Raw genomic sequence first — 18,829 nt, forward strand, 5'->3', positions numbered from 1 at the left:
GCAACTTGACAAATAATTTAAGACTCTTAATTTTTTAAAAAAATTATAGAGAATGGACTTAAAAAGTTCTCATTTGATTAAATAAACATCAACGCAATTAAATACGGAAGGAACTAAAGAATGGTTAATTAACAAAATAAGACCAATAACGAAGAAAGAAAGCGTTTTCAGCAGAATGTGGGAGATGGTTACACTTTTCTTCTAATTGCCACGTGTCGTTCATCGACCTCACTCATACCGGACGGGCCGGTCTTCGCGTACGTACGCAACAAAACAGCTTCCAAGTAGTTTCACTTCCCAACCCAAACCGTGTGTGATTTTGAGTTCTGTCTGAACATTTTATTCCTGATATACCGAAAACACCCTTTCTTCATTTTCGACGTTTCTGTAGAGTAAAGTAGCAATGTCGGTGTAAATATCTCTTGACCACGAGGGTATTTAGGTAAACACATGTCCTTTGAACTTCCCTAGGCTCGCCTCTCTCTGTCATTTATTACTCTCTTCATCTCCTACGACGACGACGACTGTTTCTCACTCTAAAGCCTTTCTCTTTTCACTTTTCTCATTCTCGAGCTCCGGGTTTGTCTTGAATCCGGGAAGGAATCTGTATCTTTTTATTGTTACCCATTTTTTTGTCGTCAAGAAACAATTAAGTGGAAATACGCAGAGAGATTTTCCGGGGAGAGTGTGTGTGTTTTTACATCGATCAGGTTAATTAGCTAAATCAACATTTAGTAACTTCTCTTTGTCATCATCTTTTGTTTCTTCTGAATGATTTCGTTTCCATTATCATTGTGCAGTTTTTTATATTCTCATTTTCAATCAATAAATTTATATCATTGTGACTTGTGAAGGCTCTTTCACAATCCCATCATTCATAACAATAATGCCATGTTTAAGGATCAGCTTGCATATTATTCAGTTTCTTTGGAGTTTTTCTTTCTCATATTGGTTCTGTGGTTTCTTATCCTTTTTTTCTTCAATCTTCCTTTGGTGAGTAGTGATTTAATATTTCATATGATTGATTTGATCTGCAGGGTTTAAGCAGAGGTTGGTTTGTCATTTCGCCAGTTGGTTTCTTCAGATTCACTCTACAATGAATTGAGAACAACAAAACAGACCATAGAAACATAGTGAGAGAGAGACAGATAGATAGAGACCTTGAAAATTTTGGAAGGTACTTTTTACATGAACTTTGCTTCTAAAATTGTATTAAACCCTGAGTAACATATTAATTTAAACCTTCTTGGGTTTACTTGTTATGTTGCAGAGTTCATTATCACTGTTTAGCATAACTCTCCTCACTAGTTATCCTTTAATCTGTGTGATTTAGGGTCTAGAGCTCTAGTGAAATAGAGAAATATGGTTGTTTTGTGAATAGCTTGTGACTGTACTAAATGTTAGGTAGCTATGTTAGGCTTTGAGGCTGTCTTACTTTTTCTTCAAATGAGTGGAATCAAATGACCATTCAAGAGAATCATATACATACATGTGTGTATTTGGGTGTGGGGGCACTTTTATGTTCTTGGATTCTAGTTTAACTGATTTGGTTTGTAGCAATTATGAATCATGAATACTCTAATCCTTTTATCAGTGTCCCATAATTGATAACTTATGAACAACTTTGAGTATCTAAATGTATTTAAACTCATTAGTTCTTTTTGTATTCACTTTTGCACTTTTTTCTTGACTGTTCCTTTTCACAAAAAAGTGAATAAAAAATCAGAACGAGGGGTGTTGAATTATATGCATGTGTCATGTGTTCTGCAGATAAACCCATTTGGGTGTTATTTTATTACATGTTTTTTTCTCACTTTTGTTTGGTTCTATAGCAGCACAATTTGACTAAATAGCCCCACACACCACATATATAGCAAAAGATTTCAGAACATTAATAAGAAAGAAAAAAAGTAGATCGGTTCATGAAAAGAAATGGTACTACACACGCAAGTTGTTTATTCTTCTTCCTTGGACATTTCTTGATTGTTTATTCCTTGTAAAGAAAAAACATTTTTCATTTATATATGAACCACATTGTCCCCACAACTGTGGATGAATCTTTAAGCTGTATCCACTAGATAATCTAAGCATGTATCTCTCTCTCTCTCTGTTCTCTGTGTATATATATTTATTGCATACATCTCTCTTCTTTGTGACCAAAAGTGTAGTGTGAACCATTAGTGAAACAATCTCTTCTTCTCTGCTCTTCATCTTCTTCATTTTTGTTGTGAACTAAAGAACTCTACAAAGTGAAGCTCTATTAATGGTCCTAGATCTAATTTTCCTTTTACTTTCTCTTTTTGTTCGATATAAACATTGTTAAAAGTCCTATTCAACCCCTCCTTCACTTTTGTTTGTTATCTTACTAAAGCATTAGTGATGAATCTGCAGATGGAGTCTGTGAAACCATTGGATGTTGTTGCTTCAGGAAAAGGAAAACTCAGACGCACATTTGCTAAAGTTGTCAACATAAAAAAGCTAACCGGTGTTGTTCCAGAAGGCGACAAGGTTGAGAGAGTGAAGAAGAGCCAAGAAAAGGTGAAGTTGGATAAAGATTTAGTGAAGAATGCTGCAAATCTGTCTGAGTCATTTGACAAGCTGGAGGAAGAGTATGAGAAAAGACTGGCAATGGAAGCTCTACTTGCAAAGCTGTTTGCTACGATTTCTTCGATAAAATCTGGTTATGCGCAGTTGCAGTATGCTCAGTCTCCTTATGATCCAAATGGGATTCAGAAAGCAGACAACTTGGTAGTAGCAGAGCTCAAGACATTATCAGAGCTGAAACAGAGTTTCTTGAAGAAACAGCTTGATCCTAATCCTGATAGAACTCTTGTTCTTGCGGAGATTCAAGAGCTGAGAAGCGTCTTAAAGACTTATGAGATCACGGGGAAGAAGCTTGAGTGTCAGTTAAAGCTTAAAGAATCTGAGATCATATTTCTTAAAGAAAAGTATCAAGAATCCATGAGTCAGAACAAGTTGATGGAGAAGAGACTAAACCAAAGTGGCCAACTTTGCAATCCATTGGATCATAATCTTCATCTATCGGCGCTAAATCCAACCCATTTAACTACTTATCTGCACCACACTGTCAAATCAATCCGAGGATTCGTCAAGTTAATGATTGAGCAGATGAAACTCGCAGCTTGGGACATCGATATGGCTGCTGATTCGATACAACCTGAAGTGTTCTATTACAAGCAAGACCACAAGTGTTTTGCTTTCGAGCATTACGTCTGCAAGATAATGTTTGAAGCGTTTCATCTACCTTACTTCTCAAACGAATCATCGAAGAAGAAGAGCAGAGAAGACAGAGAGATGTTCTTTGAGAGATTCACAGAGCTTAGATCGATGAAACCAAAAGAGTATTTAGCATCACGGCCTAAATCAAGATTGGCTAAGTTTTGCAGAGGGAAGTATTTGCAGCTCATACATCCAAAGATGGAGCACGCGTTCTTCGGACATTTGCATCTAAGAAACCAAGTCAGTGCAGGTGAGTTTCCGGAGACAAGCTTGTGCACTGCGTTTCTCGAAATGGCGAAAAGGGTTTGGCTTTTACATTGCCTTGCTTTCTCCTTCGACCCTGAAGCTTCAATCTTTCAAGTATCTAGAGGATGCAGATTCTCCGAAGTGTACATGAAGAGTGTGTCAGAGGAAGCGTTTTTCTCTCGGCCGGAGGAAGAAGTAAGCTCGTCGGAAACTGAGCCGGGAGTTGCGTTTACGGTGGTTCCTGGGTTTAGAATTGGGAAAGCGTTGATACAATGTGAGGTTTTCCTCTCGCGTTCATGTCAACGCCGTCCGATCAGATAGATTCCGGCGATGACGTCACAGGGGTATTAGTGTAATTTAGGTGGTGGGGGACTTTTTGGGGTTTAGGAAAAATATATAAGGAGAGAAAATTTGCTGACCGTTGGATTAAGAGAAGAGGCAAGTATGTGCCTTGTTATGGTTTTTATTTTTATCTTTGTCAATATTAGAGCAGAGAGACAGAAGCATCTCTTAGCTGTTTTCCATCAATTATTAGATGTTGTCACTTATATCATATGTAAATAATTCGTAATAATTAGTATAATTGCTATTTTCGATTATTTGTGTAATGTTGTAGTCGATATTATATGATACAATATTAGTGAATCAAAGAAGAATGTACATGATTAAAAGTAAGTAATTTTTTTATGAGTGGAAAGAAGATATCTTCTAAAAGTGATTTCGAATCATGGACGTGTAAATTATTTTCTTCAATTTTGACTTTTTGGGACTAATCTATTTATTTGTTTTCACGACCGACCAAATATTTTCAGATAATACTCTGATGGGTCCATTGTATTTTTGATAGATCTTTTGGGCCCAAAAACAGTCTTATGTCCAATGATCTTTATATATTACCAGGTCAGTGGGAATTGACTCGGTTTTGTCTTTGATTCTTGAACTATACCGAACCAATCCGGTTACTATGATACTGTATATTGAAAGTTCAACTTGTCAAATACCATTAATTTACTATCACAAATTGAGACCAAACCGGCCATTTACACCTGCATTCATTCATCCTACGCAGAGGCCAATGTTTACAATATTGTCAATTGAAATACAGTTTTACAAAAAATTGGCACCAAAAGAGGAAGGAGATTAAAACATTAATTCTACAAAGCGATAAAACTTTACTTTATCTTTGACCGGACTTTAAATTATATGCATCTCTATTCTCTAGCATTTGGGAAAAGAAATGAAAAATCAAATGTGAACGTTAATACGGTAACAAAGTCGGTGACAAAAAAAAAAACATAAAAGCATATTAGTCTTATTATAAAAATGGTTCGACCATCCCAAACACTACGGAGGACCCCAAAGAAATGAGCCAAGAGGCAGCGATAACGAGCTTCAAGAAATTCCAAGAGTCATGGATCGATCAGCTACGAAACCACCTGAACCACCTCCGCTCCGTCCAAAACCACCACCGGAATTCCGCTACCGGCGATGAGGAACGGTTAAGGGAAGCTGTGGAGAGAGTGATGGAACACTTTAGAGAGTACCACAGGGCCAAGTGGGCGACGACGGAGAAAGACGTGATCGGAGTTATGGCTACTCCTTGGGCTTCAGCCCTTGAACGGTCACTCCATTGGGTCGGTGGTTGGCGACCAACAACCTTGTTTCATCTGGTTTACACTGAGTCGAGTATTTTATTTGAGTCTCGTATCGTTGATATACTTCGTGGCTTTCGCACAGGTGACCTCAGCGATCTCTCTCCGTCTCAGTTCAGGTTATATACATGAAACCCTAGTTAGCTACTTTGTCTACTAATCACAGCTCGTACTCTTCTAATGATATTGTGTTTAATTTATGATTAAGTATCTCTTAACGTTGTAAATTGATTGTAGTAATATCAAAAATTATAATCTGTTTGCCAAAAATTATACAATTTCACACATACAGCTAGAGATATCAAAGAGATTAATTTTGAATAGAGGTTGCTTATTTGGTTATTTTTCTTACTAAATACAATATGTTTTATAAAGTGCAAAAAACATTTTGAGGGATAACAACAGATTCGAGAGATTAAAAACACATTTTGTTCATAGATGATCGTTGATATAGTTTTCCAGTTTTTTTGTAATTATTTTACTTTGTTATTTAGTATTTCTTTTTTTCCAATATGTGTAAGCATATATATGGACTAACTTAATGGATTTTGACTACTTAAAAATTTAATATTAGGGTTAAATTTGTCAAAGGCAGGACGGTGAGTGAGCTACAATGTGAGACGGTGAATGAAGAGAACGCGATAACGGACGAGTTATCGGAGTGGCAAGACGATGCGAGTGACCTCGTCATGGGGACCTCTTCCGATCCCGAGCAGAGGATCCGACGGCTAGCAGAAATCGTCCATCGAACTGATGATCTGCGACTGAGAACGATCACACGCGTGGTGGAGCTCCTGAGTCCGCTCCAACAAGCAGAGTTTCTTATCGCTGCGGCTGAGCTTCGTACCGGCGTTGCTGGTTGGGGGACTAGCCATGACCGTCGTCGAAGTTCCGAAGTTTAAAGCTAATTAAAACGGTTGAAAAGGTAATGAGAATTGTGGAAGAAAGTTAGTTTTTTGATATTAATTTTATGTTCTTACCATGTTTTTGGTTATCCAGACTGAGTTTGGTTTTTTTACATGGTTATGAAATAAACTAAAAAACATGTTGTCTCTCCGGATGCAATAAAGATCAACTTATGGGTCTTGCTTGTTTTAGTTTACCTTTTTCAGTTGGATTTCTCTGCATGTGTGTGAATTTTTATGAGATCATATTATCGGACCTGATTGGGGCTTTTGGTAACTTGTTTATAAAAAAATAATAAAGACAGAGAATCGGGGACATAGGTAATTGACTAATTGTTGGTTTCTATAGACCAAGTGGATAACCAGAAAACAGAAAAGTCAGCTACAAAAAGAAGAGATGAAGTGAACGTGGCATGGTCATGTGTCTCGAAGACATGCACGAGGACACTTGGGTATGGTACGCGTCGCGTCCTCCTATCACGGCGTCGATTCCAAACATTTTGTTTGGTTTTAGTTTCAAGATTCTTCCTCTAAACATTGATACCAAAAAAAAAAAAAAAGATTCTTCCTCTAAATAGTCTTTCTTTTAAGCGAAGACAAGATGATGACATGACAATTTTCTTCTTGCTATTACTCATAGGGTTTTTGATTGGTTGAAGAGGAGACATAGATTTTTTTTTTTTTATTATTGCATAAAATGCTTTTTTCTATTTCATAAAAAATGCTTAGTAAACCTAATTTAAAAAAAAAACTACAAACGTGACTTATTTAGGCCTTTAAAAGCCCAAAACAGCCAAATCGGCCCAATAAAAGAGGAGAGACTGAGGTTTGGCCCGAAACCAACGTATATTGTATTTACAATTATGCCCCTATGGCCGACATCAATTTACCGACAGACTTCTGCTTTCGAGAAAGGCGGGAACGAGAACAGAACCCTAATCACCTTTTTCTCGAATTCCACCATGGCTATATGATTACAGTAGTCCCCTTCGTGTCTCTTCGTTTCCTTTTCCCTCTCCTTATAAATCGTTCCACTCTCTTCTTCCGAGAACAACCACAGTATCTCCTCTACAACCACAGTTACATTTTGAGAACAACAATGCCGGTCGTTGCTGAGTACGCGAAGTCGAATCGATCGTCGTGTAAGTCATGCTCGAAAAAGATAGCTGTGAAATCGCTTAGGTTAGGGTTGATTAGCAAAGGACCTGGCGGGGTTGACATGACCAGGTGGCACCATTTCGATTGTTTTCCGACTGATTCGGAATCGATTGCTTCCGTTGATGATATTCAAGGCTTATCCGTTTTAGAGGTTAGGGTTTCCTTACGTTTCTGTATTTTAGGCTCCCTAGGGTTGTTTTTTTTTCTGTCTAAAGTTTTTAACTTTTTTCGGTTATGTGTGTTCATGCTTGTGCTTATATGGTTACAGAAAGAAGATCAGGATGCTTTGACGAAATTGGTGGAACAAGGTGGTCAAGAACCTGCTAAAAAAGTAAGAATTTGGAAAGTGATGTTCTTTAGTCTCATTTGCTCATCTACTTTTCCATAACTGCTTGTATCTGTTAAACTTAAAGCAGCGTGATGAGAAGAAGGAAAAGGTTAAGAAGCCTTTAGTTGGGCCGAAGAGGTTTAACGAGGCGACAACTTCAAAAGTTATTGCTGATTATGCGAAATCGAGCAGGTCATCATGCAAGAGGTGCTCTCAGACAATCGTTTCAAAGGATCTGAGAGTGGGGCTGGTGACTAGAGACGCCAGGGGATTTGATGTGACAAGCTGGCATCACTTGGGTTGTTTTCCCATTGATTGGCATCCGATTGATTCTGTGGAGGACGTTGGTGGATATTCATCCCTTGAGGTTAGTCTTTATTTACAGATTAGGAATTTTCAGTTCAGGGGATAGAGCTTTTTGATGATTATGGTTACTAGGATTATAATTTGAAACCTCTAATGCTATTTACAATATTGATTTAGGTATTATAAGTATTGTCCCTTTGTTTCTCAAATATACCAATGGCACATCGCTGACATATCTTTTATATTTGATTCATGTGTTATGCTAAACAGAAAGGTGACCAGAAAGAATTACAGCAATTGGCCGAACTAAGCGGGAAGGACACTTTGATAGATGTACTAGCCATATCCTTAGTCATAATATTTCTCTTTTTTTTTTTTTTGATGAGAGGATTGTTTTTTTTTTAATTTTTTTAATTTGTTATCATGTGTTAACGGGAAAGTAGGTATTATAGTCTGTTTTTGCAAATGTAGACAACTTTACCATTTCAGGCTTCTTGAAAATAACTTCTTATTTCCTTTTCTGGCAGGATGTCCAGAAGATGGATGAAGGTGATGATGAATCTGTAGCTGATAATGAGCTAACGGAGGAGACAAAAAAAGGAAAACATTCCCAGGTTGCAAAATTGGTGGAACAACCTGGCGAGCCTGCAAAAGAAGTAAGTTCTGGAAGCGACAATCTTCTTTTGTGCGAGGAAAAAATGATAGTTTTGTATGCAGACTTCAGTCTCATTTGCTCATCTAGATGTAGAGTTTTGACTGAAGTACTTTTCTTAACTGCTTGTATCGGTTAAAATAAAGCAGGTCAATGAGGATGAAGAGATAAAAATGCCTGCATCTGATGAAATAAGTGGGCAGAAGATTAAGGAGACGACAGGTTCTCCTGATTCTTCAAAAGTTATCTCTGAGTATGCGAAATCGAGCAGATCAACTTGCAAGAAGTGCTCTCAGACTATCGCTGCAAAGGAACTGAGGTTGGGCCTGGTGACCAGAAACTTCCGTGGCTTTGATATGACACAATGGCATCACGTGGGTTGTTTTCCTGTTGACTCTGATCCCATTAGTTCTGTAGAGGACGTTGGTGGATTTTCAGAACTGCAGGTTAGTCTGTATTTAAAGATTCAGGGGATAGAGCTTCTGAATTATTGTATATATCGTCTGGTAACTAGGCTCATTCGAAACAGATAATGCTATTTGGAATATAAATGTTGGTATATATTAAATGTATTGTCAGGTTGGCTTGCCATCGTTGTCATGCTAAATTAACACCCAAACATGTATGTATCCTTGTTTGTGCTAACACATCTTTATATTTGATTTAATTATAAACAGAGTGGTGATCAGGATGCTTTAAAGGAATTGGTCCAACAATGCGGGAAGAAGACTTTGGTAGATGTACCAGCAACACCCATTTTTATAATATTTGTATTCTTTGACGAAAGCATTCTGTTTTAAAGCTTTTTTCATGTCTTAACCATAAATTAAGTATTATAGTCAGAAAATGTAGTGAACTTTAACATTGTAGGCTTCTTTAAACTAACTTCTTACTTCATTTCGCTGCGGGATTGCAGAAGATGGATGAAGATAATGATGAATCTGAAGCTAAGAATAAGCTAACTGAGGAGACAAACAAAAGAAAACATTCTGAGGTTAATAAATAGCAATAATCACATCTTTGAATACTATAATTTTGTTAATCTGGAATATTCCTTGACCTGTAATTTATTGTTTCTTATAAAGGTTGGGGAGATAGTGGAAAAAGATGAATCGCTAACTAAAGCAAACCAACATAAGGCTAAAACACATAAGGTATACAAGCAATATGTATTGAATACCTGCTATTGGTAGCCACTCTCTTCATTGTGTAGAAATTCTACTTAATGATTTTGAAATATTGTGTTATGCAGGTGAATATCAGTGAGTCGACTTCTCAGGTCGAGGTCGAAGCAGAAATCTCTCTTTCAGCTTCTGATGTGAAGGATAAGTACAGGGTAAGCACCTATAGTGTCTATTAGGTTAAGCCATGTATGCCTGTGTTAAATGTTCTTCTTGGGAGTTTGTAGATTTGGCATTTGTATTCTTTTTCGAGTTCTTTTATCTCTCTGGCTGCTAATCTTCTTGTTTCTCAGGATGCCAATCTATTACCAAAATGGAAAGCTTTTGAGACAGTTATATTCCTTGAGCGGGTGAGAAATCAGCTTCAGATATGACGACGCATCTTGAGTATATTTGGTAATGTGTTATGGCCTAATTGTATATACCTTTGTTACATTTTAACAGGATGATGGTCTTAATGATTCAGAGAAAATAGCTGCATTTGATTTTGATGGATGCCTTGCAAAAACATCTGTGAAAATGTAAGAAGCTCTTTGGTCACCCAGAATTCTACTATTTTCTCCGCGTCTAACCAAGTAGGTTGTCTTTTTCTGATTTCTGGACCTATGGGATATTCATTCTATCTCAAGTGGTTACATTTCTGAAATTTTTGTTTATCCTTTTAATGGTGTTAAGCATGAACCTCGTCTTTCCAGGAAAATAAGAAACATTGTAATTTGTCATAATGTTTTCTATTTCCTTCTTTTTCAGAGTAGGGGCAGATGCATGGTCCCTAATGTATCCTTCCATTCCTGAGAAACTGCAAAGTCTGTACAATCAAGGCTATAAGCTGGTATCTTATTTTCAGCTAGAATAAAGTCTTAGTTACTCAATAGTCTTGTTTATATAGATTATAGAGTAGCTGGTTTTAAATGTTCAACAGGTCATTTTCACAAATGAATCCAACATTGATCGATGGAAGAACAAGCGGCAAGCTGCTGTAGATTCGAAAATCGGACGTCTCAACAGTTTTATCGAGCGCGTGAAGGTCCCCATTCAGGTTAAGTGTTCTTCTGTTTTCATAAGTAAGAACGTGATTGTATCTACTCAAGAACACTGCTTCAACAAACCCTAGCTATTATTATGAGTAATGGAAAAGAAACTATGATGTATGCAATGCCTTGTCCTGAAGTTAGTTCATATGGTTTTAATGATTTGTTCTGGCGTATAGGTATAATCACTGAGAAAATAGTGATGCTGTCTTGCATGTTCTTATTAGCTTTCACCCAAATTTTCATAGTTTCGAAAGTGCCAATTCTCTATTGTTGCTGATATTGTCAAGATTATAAATGATTTTGTTCTGCAAACAGGTGTTTATAGCCTGTGGAGTCTCAAGTTCTGGTGGTAAAGGTAGTAAAGATGACTTTTACCGCAAACCCAAGGCTGGAATGTGGCAACTCATGAAGAAGCACTTTAACTCTGGAATTGCAATTGATATGGATAAGTTAGTTTTCTCCCCACCTGCTCCTAAAAACTTGGAGTTACCTGAAACTTCTAGCTCTGCTGGAAGATTACACTCATTTGTCCATTAGCCTTCCTGATTAAATGCTATCAGTTTGTGTTCTTAGACACTTTCGTTTTGTTGATACTGACTATTGTGCTGTTCTCATCAGATCCTTCTACGTTGGGGATGCAGCCGGAAGAAAAATGGATCACAGCGACGCTGACATCAAATTTGCACAGGTATTTGTTACAAACATCAGACATCTCAGACGATACCTTTCTTTTAAGTCACCATATATATATTTTTCTCGACTTTCCTCATAGACAACTACTCTCTTTGGTTGCAGGCGAGTGGGCTAAAGTTTTATACCCCGGAGGAATACTTTATCCCCGCAAGTACATCGGCAGGGACTTAGCTGTACCAATCTTGTGCCTATGTTTGCACTTTGCAACTTCTTTTGCTTTTTTTTTTTTTTGTGTTCAAACTAATAATATGCTTTTGTAATCAAACTAGTAGTATTCTTTTGTGATCAAACTATCAGTATGTGTTTAACACTCTTTTGTATATTACTGATACTTAAGTGTCAACTAGAGCTTCTTGAACCAGGAAAAAGAATCTCCTTTGAACAGGCAGGGTTGCAGAATCAACATAATAAACCATTGATAACAAAAAAAAGTTCAAATTTCCGACTCATTTACACATGAGATCGGGAAGATTAAACTCTTATGATGCTATTAACATACATCAAATATTCGCTGTCTTTTTCATTCTTTAATCAAATAGACTCGGACCTGAAATTCACTCCTTCTGACCAATCTCGCCTTCCAAAATGGCGTGTCTTGTAAGAACAATCTCTTTGACAAGGTTTCTGTAAACAAAAGGCCTAACAGCAGCACGGAGAAACAGCTCAGGTGGGATCCTACTCTTCTTTATCTTCTTCATCCACCTTCCATATCCTACTGTCTTCCACTCTTCTGGCTTCACTTTTGCCTTCTTACCTCTCATTTCCAACTCATCTCCTTCAATCTCTCCCTTCTCTCTTTCCTCCAATGCCTTTAACTGCTTCTCATAAAACTTATCTGACACCACCATACTCATCTCCGCAAGCTTCTCCATCCTCTCCGCGTTGTTTGTCGCTTTGTTGAATTGCTCTTCCCAGTACCTCTCATCCTCTTCTGGATCCGACTCCTCTATTTCATCTTCCAAACTGTCTTCTTCATCGTTTCCCTCCACATCCACAACCATGTTATCATCATCATCTTCTTCCTCCACCTCACCATCGTCATCGTTATTGTCAGCTTCATCTTCAATCCATTCTGAGAATTCAGCCTTCTCTGAGCTTCCATTAAAATTTGTCTCATCCTCATTTTCATCTGGAGCATCACACCCCAACTCCATCTCCTCCAACTTTGCTTTCCACTCCTTTGTATACGGATGCAACAACTCGTTCGGGTGGTTTCCAAGCAAGAACTTCAACACTTTGGACTTCTTTTCATCACTCGACTTCTCATAAGCATTCACCACATCATCCACAAAAGCTGTCTGTCTCACCTTCAACATCTTACACAACCCTCCGTAATAAGTACTCAGCTCCACTCTACCTTCATCATCCTCCACTTCACACACAAATCCAGATTCCGTTACCGGGTTTAGATAAGGGATAAGCGAGTTGAAGAAATCTTCTTGAGGCTCAAACCTGCACTGAAACACAGGCTTCTTCACATACACAATATCAGGTCTAAACCAAGCCGCACATTGACATATCAAAGACCGAGATTTGTTCCCCAACCTCCCCATCAAATTCCATTTATCCAACCTCTGCTTCTTATCCGCTTCCACAACCACTTCACTAACCAACGTCCATTGCTCCCACGGCAACTCACTGAGTCTCCATTTCGGATGCCTGACAAACACCCAAAAATACCTCAAACCAACATTCGAATCCAACTCCTTAACCCTCTTCTGAAAAGCTAAATTCATCTCATGCTGCTCAATCTTCTCAAACTCTTCATGATTCTCCACTTCACCAATCATAGTAACACACTCATCAGATATAGTACCACGAACCGGATCACCAACCACAACACCACGCCACGAGTAAGGTCCAAACTCACCATACTTAAACCAATCATAAGGATGACGCAATCTCGGGTCATCCTTATCCATAAACCTAACCATCCTATCGTAACCAAGCCCAATCATCTCAAGCTCTTCCTCCGTAAACTTATCCGGATGACTACTGAGAATGTGACTCCGACTCTTGTCAGGGTTATTATACAATCTATAGAACAAAGATTCCGCAAGCTTCTTCGACTTATCACGAGCATTCCTCTTCACCTGCTTCCTCATATCCGCATCTCCTTCTATCCTCCCACCAGATGAACCTCCTCCAAGCTTCTTCTTGCTCCTCCCCGCCAAAGCCCGCACGTCTCGCCGGAATCTACCATCTTCTCTAAGAAAAAGCTCCGACCTTTTGACACTGAAAGCATAATTCCTCTCGGTAATAACCGGTAAAACCGAAACGATCCTTCGTACGCCGGAATTGAGTGGAGAATTACGGAAGGAGAAGCTAGGGTTCAGGGTTTTAGAAAAGGTTAAATCTTGACTCAGCATTTCTTCTCCAGAAACAGCTTAGAGATGGTTTAGAAACTGTATTATATAAGGCAAAACGATACGACGGCGTTTTGCCGCTGCGCCATTAGTAGTAGTAACCAGAGAAAAATAAAAATCTTGTCTTTTTTTTTTTTTTTTTGGTTTCAATAGATTAGCGATGGCGAAGAGGATCCACCTGACGGAACTAGGCTGCATCGCGTGTGAGGAACTTAGCGAGCTCGGTGCGGGTAAAGAAGGGTGGCTCGTGAACAATCCAAACCTTTTGTCTGCACTCGATTCTCACTCTTTAGCCCTAGCTAACCGATTTCTCATCTTGATTGTGAATTGGGGTGATCCTGATGCGCCTCGTCTTAAGATCAGACCCGATCTGTCTCCGATTGAGGCTGAGTCGATTACGGCGATCGAATGGTTAGTGTTTGATGACGTCAGAGTCGTGGTTGCAGGGACTTCTTGTGGGTATCTCTTGGTTTATTCTGTTGCCGGTGATCTGATTCATAAGCAGGTGAAATTTAATAACTTTTTGGTCCGCATTGTTAATTTATCGATTTCGAAACTGATGTTTGCTTAAACTGCGGAAACATTGGTTTTATGAACAATGTTGTCTGAAAACACTGTGGCAGTTGTTTGGTTGAGGACTTAAGAGATCTTAAGTTTACTTTAAAGTGATCTTATGGGTGAATTACTTATTTAATTGTGTGTATTTACAGATGGTACACCCAAGTCGTATATTGAAAATAAGAGTTCGAGGAACTAAGAAGGATTTGATGCAAGAGACATCCTCTGAGGAGATTTGCATTGTATTGCCTGGCATTATTGCCCGCTTTGATGGCTCCAATATTCAGGTATTGTTGAAAAACTTCTGACAAAGCAGGATTTTTTTGAGGTGATGTTTAGGTATGTTCTGAGATTTGTTTTATTTTTGTCTTCATATTTGTAGAGTATGCTTCAGAAATGGTTTCAAGAAAAGAATTCTAATTTTTGGGACCAAAAGAATAGAAAGGGTGATGTAGAAGATTCTGGTAGTTTGTACCAACGACTACCGTATCAGATATGGAATGTCAACAAGAATGGTGTGTGCGTTGATGCTACTGTCACTGGCGTAATGCCGCCTCCGTTACTGGAACTTCAGGTGATTAGTGATGTCTATTTGATTGTTTCAAACTATGAACTCACTGACACCGGGACCTTTTTGAAGTTTATTCCGGTTTATAAATCTGGCTGATTTTATTCTTTGACAGTCAAGTCAACGTTATTATTGTGCAGTGACCATTGGAGAGGATGCTGTGATCTCAGCTTACAGGTTGGTAATTCTTCAGTGATGTCTTCCATATGTTGCTTTCATGGTGTTCTTTTGTTGATTAAAGAATCAGTTTTGTTAACTAGAGTTTTTATGTTATGCTTCTTTGAAAGGCTCTCAGAAGATAGAGGGAGATCACTTGTTGGAGCGATTCTATCAAAAGTTGTGCCTGCAGCTGCTTCAACCATAGCTTCTTTCTCTAAACTGATCTGGAGAAGTAATGATCAATCACCAAAGCGAAAGCCAGAAGCCAAGACTCAGTCATTCGCTCGAGGTAGATTTCATGCGTCTTTAATCCCTTCAATTTTTGAGAATCCATCTATGGCCCTTAACCTTTGTCAAAATGTTGGTGCAGCATCATCCTTGACATGTATAAAGGACTACCCAAGGAAAGGCGAGAAGCTCACGTTATCCCCGAGTGGGACATTAGCTGCGATAACAGATTCTCTTGGTCGAATACTTCTGCTAGACACTCAAGCTCTTGTAGTTGTCCGGCTATGGAAGGTTTGTTTTAACATCCTTAATACTCTACTTCTTCGTTTAAATTTCCACTCTATTATCATTTTAAAACCAAAGTTTCTTTGCTAGGGTTATCGTGATGCAAGCTGTGTGTTCATGGAGATGTTAGCCAAAAAGGATAAAGGAAAATCTGTAATTCACACAGAACCAGTAAAAAGTGATTACTGTCTATGCTTAGCCATTCACGCTCCACGCAAAGGCATCATCGAGGTAACAACATTGTCTTCTCTCGATAACAGTATCTTTGTTTTGATTGTATGCTCATTTGATTATGCATCCAATCGAATCGAAACCAGGTGTGGCAGATGAGAACGGGGCCGCGTCTTCTAACGATTCAATGTGCAAACGGTAGCAAATTGTTGCAGCCAGCGTACAGGTTTGGATCAAATTCTTCATCGTCTCCTTACATACCTCTTGAAGTCTTCTTACTCAATGGAGATTCCGGCCAAGTCTCTATGCTCAACCGATCTCTCTCTTAAAAATATCTCTAAACTAACTTATCTTATATTTTCAACAACGGCCTTCATTTTTTTCTCAAACCTTTTGTCCATAGCTAAGCCAAGTCTCTAATTAGATTATAAGAACAAATGATGTTTTCTAAACAAAAACAAGAACTTTGCAATGATTCTTAAAGTGTAGTAGTCAGTGTTTATGTTTTTCTTTTGATAGTTGGATTTGATCATATGATTGTAACTAGATACTGTCTGTTACTTTGCTTCAAAGATTCAACTAATAGTTTTTCTTTATATGCTACGTTTTGCGATTGATTTACTAGAAAGTAACAATATATATATATATATATAATACATTTTAAATAAATTTCTATGTTTAGAAAGAAGTAACTCAATAAGTACTGTGCATTGCAAAACTAGCATCAATGATCGAAATGCTTACGAGTACTTTGTTAAGACTATAAAAGCAAGGAGGGTAATTTGGTCATTGTAATATTAAATACAATTTTTTTGGATGCGGCTGGTCCTTTTAATATTACAAGGAATGTTAAATCGATGGATCCCAAGAAAGAAACAAATCCAAATGTTAATCATTGATTATAAATGTAAGATTTTTGTTATTCTTGGAAGCATCTTTTAGTAAATTAAACAAAAGATTAGTTTAATTGAAATAGCATTCTTTAAAATCAGTTTGATTACCAGACAGGCAGAGACCAAAAGCTAAACGTCATGACTTCCTCTCTTCCTCCACCAATCATCTTCTTCACCGTCTTCTTCTTCGTCGTCCACTCTCTATCCGCCGTCTCCGATCTCCACGAAACCAGATCACGTTTCAAACCTCCTCAGTTCTCTCCTCTCTTCTTCTCTTCTCCTCTCCAAAACGTCACAAAATCCCCTACTCGCTACTTCGAGGTTCAAAAACCTCCCGTCCCAAATCTGCCGACAGCTCAACCACCGTGTTCGTATCGAATTCTCCACCATGACTTTGGCTACACCTATGCTAAACCACCGGTTCTCTCCAATTACACTCTTCCCTCTCACTGCTCCTCTCGAGAATTCTCCAAAATCGTCCTCGAATTCAAATCCACTAGCCAAGGACGACAATTCGATCGGATATTCGGTGTTTGGCTTGACGGTGTTATGATTCTCCGGAGCTGCACCGCCGAGCCTAGACCAAACGGAATTGTTTGGTCTGTCGAGAAAGATGTGACTAAGTATCACTCTTTACTCGTCAAGAACGAGACTCAGCTTCTCTCTGTTTATCTTGGTAATATTATTGATAAAACCTATACTGGTGTTTACCATGTTGATGTGATCTTCCATTTCTATCAACTCGAAAGTAATCTTGAAGATCCTTCTGGTTATAGCTCTCCTCGAGCTGATATGATCCTGCCGATTTCGAGAAATCTTCCGTTGAACGATGGATTGTGGTTTGAAATTGTGAATTCGAATGATTCTAAGTATAAGGAATTTGAAATTCCTAGGAATGTGTATAGAGCTGTTCTTGAGGTTTATGTTTCTTTCCATGAGAATGATGAGTTTTGGTATGGAAATCTTCCTAATGATTTCGTTACTGCTAATAATCTCAGTGTTGCTGGTAACGGACCTTTTAGAGAAGTTGTGGTTAGTCTTGACGGTGATATTGCTGGTGCGGTTTGGCCTTTCCCTGTTGTCTTCACCGGTGGGATCAATCCTTTGCTCTGGAGACCAATCACTGCTATTGGCTCTTTTGATTTGCCGAGTTATGATATCGAGATCACACCGTTCTTGGGAAGTTTGTTGGATGGGAAGAGTCATAAGGTGGGGTTTAGTGTGACAAATGCGTTGAATGTTTGGTATATCGATGCGAATTTGCATCTTTGGTTGGATCAAGAGAAGGAGATAGTTGAAGGGAAGGTGTTGGAGTTCAGTAGAAGCTCTCTGGAGATTAGCTCTGTCTCGGATTTTAAAGGCTTGAATGGAAACTTCACGACGAAAGCAAAGAGGTCGATAACTTCGATAGGGTTGGTCAAATCCTCTCATGGGGACATCATAACTAATGCCAATCAAGAATTTAGCTACGAAAACAATATGGTTTTAGGTAAAGATGGGAACTTGCAGATCATAGATCAGTTGATCCAAGCCGATGATCGTATTCACGCCAAGAGAGCCTCGAGAGAGATCTACTGCGCGAAATCCATCAAAAGCTTTCCCTTTTACCTCGACTCTGACTCATTGGAGCAACAGAATAACACTTCTCTGGAGATTGCGAATGTCAAGATGGCATTCAACGAGGAGAGATCTGAGAGCGACAACGGGTTGATGAGAACATTCAAGAGCAAGCTTGAAAACAAGCAAGAAGGGCAAGGAGTAATGGTAGTGAAGAATAACTTAGTGGTCAATGGATATGGAAGCACACAACAAGTGTATAACTATGTTGGAAGTGACCAATGTTACTTCAGAAACATCAGTAGCTCCAACTACACTATTCTATATGACGAGCTTGAAACTGTTTGCAAGAAGAAAACACTGAAGCTGCCGCCAAGGCTCGAGCATCTACCAAGACAACAACCCTTACTGGCTTGATATATGACCAGACTCAGTTGCAAAAGAAACATCACAAATAAAAATAAACAGTTTCTTCTGTTTTTTCCATTTTTCAGACACTATCTTCCTGGTCAACAAGGCCACAGTGAACCGGTATCTAAATTGTGTAAACTGTAATAGAACCGGTTATTATCAGTGGTAAATGATTTATCAATCGATAGATTTTGAATTCATCTCACAGTGAACCGGTTTCTGAGTTATGTTAATTCTG

The 18,829-nt window shown here is 38.4% G+C and overlaps 6 protein-coding genes across 12 annotated transcripts; 5 read left to right on the forward strand and 1 right to left on the reverse strand.

Moving 5' to 3' along the window:
* Positions 1-432: 432 nt before the first annotated feature.
* LOC9321125 (IRK-interacting protein) lies at positions 433-4,085 on the forward strand. 2 transcript variants are annotated; one of them, XM_021033154.1, is made up of 3 exons: positions 433-710; positions 1,038-2,266; positions 2,392-4,085. In XM_021033154.1, the coding sequence occupies exons 2-3, from the start codon at positions 2,264-2,266 to the stop codon at positions 3,805-3,807; spliced, it is 1,419 nt and encodes a 472-aa protein (XP_020888813.1). In that variant the 5' UTR covers positions 433-710; positions 1,038-2,263; the 3' UTR covers positions 3,808-4,085. The 2 variants fall into 2 exon arrangements, with proteins under 2 accessions (XP_020888813.1, XP_020888814.1); XM_021033155.1 differs by having other exon boundaries at positions 440-710; positions 1,038-1,177.
* A 486-nt stretch (positions 4,086-4,571) lies between these two features.
* LOC9318965 (protein DELAY OF GERMINATION 1) lies at positions 4,572-6,402 on the forward strand. Its single transcript, XM_021033161.1, has 2 exons — positions 4,572-5,257; positions 5,734-6,402. The coding sequence occupies exons 1-2, from the start codon at positions 4,851-4,853 to the stop codon at positions 6,038-6,040; spliced, it is 714 nt and encodes a 237-aa protein (XP_020888820.1). The 5' UTR covers positions 4,572-4,850; the 3' UTR covers positions 6,041-6,402.
* A 540-nt stretch (positions 6,403-6,942) lies between these two features.
* On the forward strand, positions 6,943-11,763 carry LOC9318966 (polynucleotide 3'-phosphatase ZDP). Of its 6 annotated transcripts, none has more exons than XM_021033143.1 (17): positions 6,943-7,352; positions 7,470-7,532; positions 7,609-7,896; positions 8,106-8,168; positions 8,363-8,491; positions 8,634-8,933; positions 9,165-9,227; positions 9,404-9,481; positions 9,573-9,641; positions 9,740-9,823; positions 9,962-10,018; positions 10,113-10,189; positions 10,419-10,500; positions 10,591-10,707; positions 11,018-11,151; positions 11,321-11,390; positions 11,498-11,763. In XM_021033143.1, exons 1-17 carry the CDS (start codon positions 7,014-7,016, stop codon positions 11,564-11,566), a joined length of 2,082 nt encoding a protein of 693 aa, XP_020888802.1. In that variant the 5' UTR covers positions 6,943-7,013; the 3' UTR covers positions 11,567-11,763. The 6 variants fall into 6 exon arrangements, with proteins under 6 accessions (XP_020888802.1, XP_020888800.1, XP_020888799.1 ...); XM_021033141.1 differs by having other exon boundaries at positions 7,618-7,896; XM_021033140.1 differs by having other exon boundaries at positions 6,944-7,352; positions 7,615-7,896.
* A 23-nt stretch (positions 11,764-11,786) lies between these two features.
* Positions 11,787-13,847, reverse strand: LOC9318967. The gene has a single exon (XM_021033145.1). The coding sequence runs from the start codon at positions 13,762-13,764 to the stop codon at positions 11,950-11,952; it is 1,815 nt and encodes a 604-aa protein (XP_020888804.1). The 5' UTR covers positions 13,765-13,847; the 3' UTR covers positions 11,787-11,949.
* Positions 13,848-13,865: 18 nt separating this feature from the next.
* LOC9321126 (rab3 GTPase-activating protein non-catalytic subunit) lies at positions 13,866-16,326 on the forward strand. The gene is made up of 8 exons (XM_021033156.1): positions 13,866-14,266; positions 14,472-14,606; positions 14,702-14,893; positions 15,003-15,064; positions 15,175-15,335; positions 15,417-15,565; positions 15,650-15,790; positions 15,877-16,326. The coding sequence occupies exons 1-8, from the start codon at positions 13,922-13,924 to the stop codon at positions 16,057-16,059; spliced, it is 1,368 nt and encodes a 455-aa protein (XP_020888815.1). The 5' UTR covers positions 13,866-13,921; the 3' UTR covers positions 16,060-16,326.
* Positions 16,327-16,507: 181 nt separating this feature from the next.
* Positions 16,508-18,791, forward strand: LOC9318968 (peptide-N4-(N-acetyl-beta-glucosaminyl)asparagine amidase A). Its single transcript, XM_002882856.2, has one exon. It carries the CDS (start codon positions 16,762-16,764, stop codon positions 18,595-18,597), a length of 1,836 nt encoding a protein of 611 aa, XP_002882902.1. The 5' UTR covers positions 16,508-16,761; the 3' UTR covers positions 18,598-18,791.
* The last annotated feature ends 38 nt before the right edge of the window (positions 18,792-18,829 follow it).

The sequence above is a fragment of the Arabidopsis lyrata genome (genome assembly GCF_000004255.2).
Source record: "Arabidopsis lyrata subsp. lyrata unplaced genomic scaffold ARALYscaffold_3, whole genome shotgun sequence".
Taxonomy (NCBI): Eukaryota; Viridiplantae; Streptophyta; class Magnoliopsida; order Brassicales; family Brassicaceae; genus Arabidopsis; species Arabidopsis lyrata.

What these genes read in the sequence shown, in the direction of transcription:
- LOC9318965 (XM_021033161.1), top strand. Translation starts at nt 4,851, where the DNA reads ATGAGCCAAGAGGCAGCGATAACGAGCTTCAAGAAATTCCAAGAGTCA. An exon ending in CTCTCTCCGTCTCAGTTCAG is followed by an intron (nt 5,258 to 5,733) that starts GTTATATACATG and finishes TGTCAAAGGCAG; the next exon opens with GACGGTGAGTGAGCTACAAT.
- LOC9318966 (XM_021033143.1), top strand. Translation starts at nt 7,014, where the DNA reads ATGATTACAGTAGTCCCCTTCGTGTCTCTTCGTTTCCTTTTCCCTCTC. An exon ending in GGAAGGACACTTTGATAGAT is followed by an intron (nt 8,169 to 8,362) that starts GTACTAGCCATA and finishes CTTTTCTGGCAG; the next exon opens with GATGTCCAGAAGATGGATGA. An exon ending in GTGGATTTTCAGAACTGCAG is followed by an intron (nt 8,934 to 9,164) that starts GTTAGTCTGTAT and finishes AATTATAAACAG; the next exon opens with AGTGGTGATCAGGATGCTTT.
- LOC9318967 (XM_021033145.1), bottom strand. Translation starts at nt 13,764, where the DNA reads ATGCTGAGTCAAGATTTAACCTTTTCTAAAACCCTGAACCCTAGCTTC.
- LOC9321126 (XM_021033156.1), top strand. Translation starts at nt 13,922, where the DNA reads ATGGCGAAGAGGATCCACCTGACGGAACTAGGCTGCATCGCGTGTGAG. An exon ending in GCTGTGATCTCAGCTTACAG is followed by an intron (nt 15,065 to 15,174) that starts GTTGGTAATTCT and finishes CTTCTTTGAAAG; the next exon opens with GCTCTCAGAAGATAGAGGGA. An exon ending in CACGCAAAGGCATCATCGAG is followed by an intron (nt 15,791 to 15,876) that starts GTAACAACATTG and finishes AATCGAAACCAG; the next exon opens with GTGTGGCAGATGAGAACGGG.
- LOC9318968 (XM_002882856.2), top strand. Translation starts at nt 16,762, where the DNA reads ATGACTTCCTCTCTTCCTCCACCAATCATCTTCTTCACCGTCTTCTTC.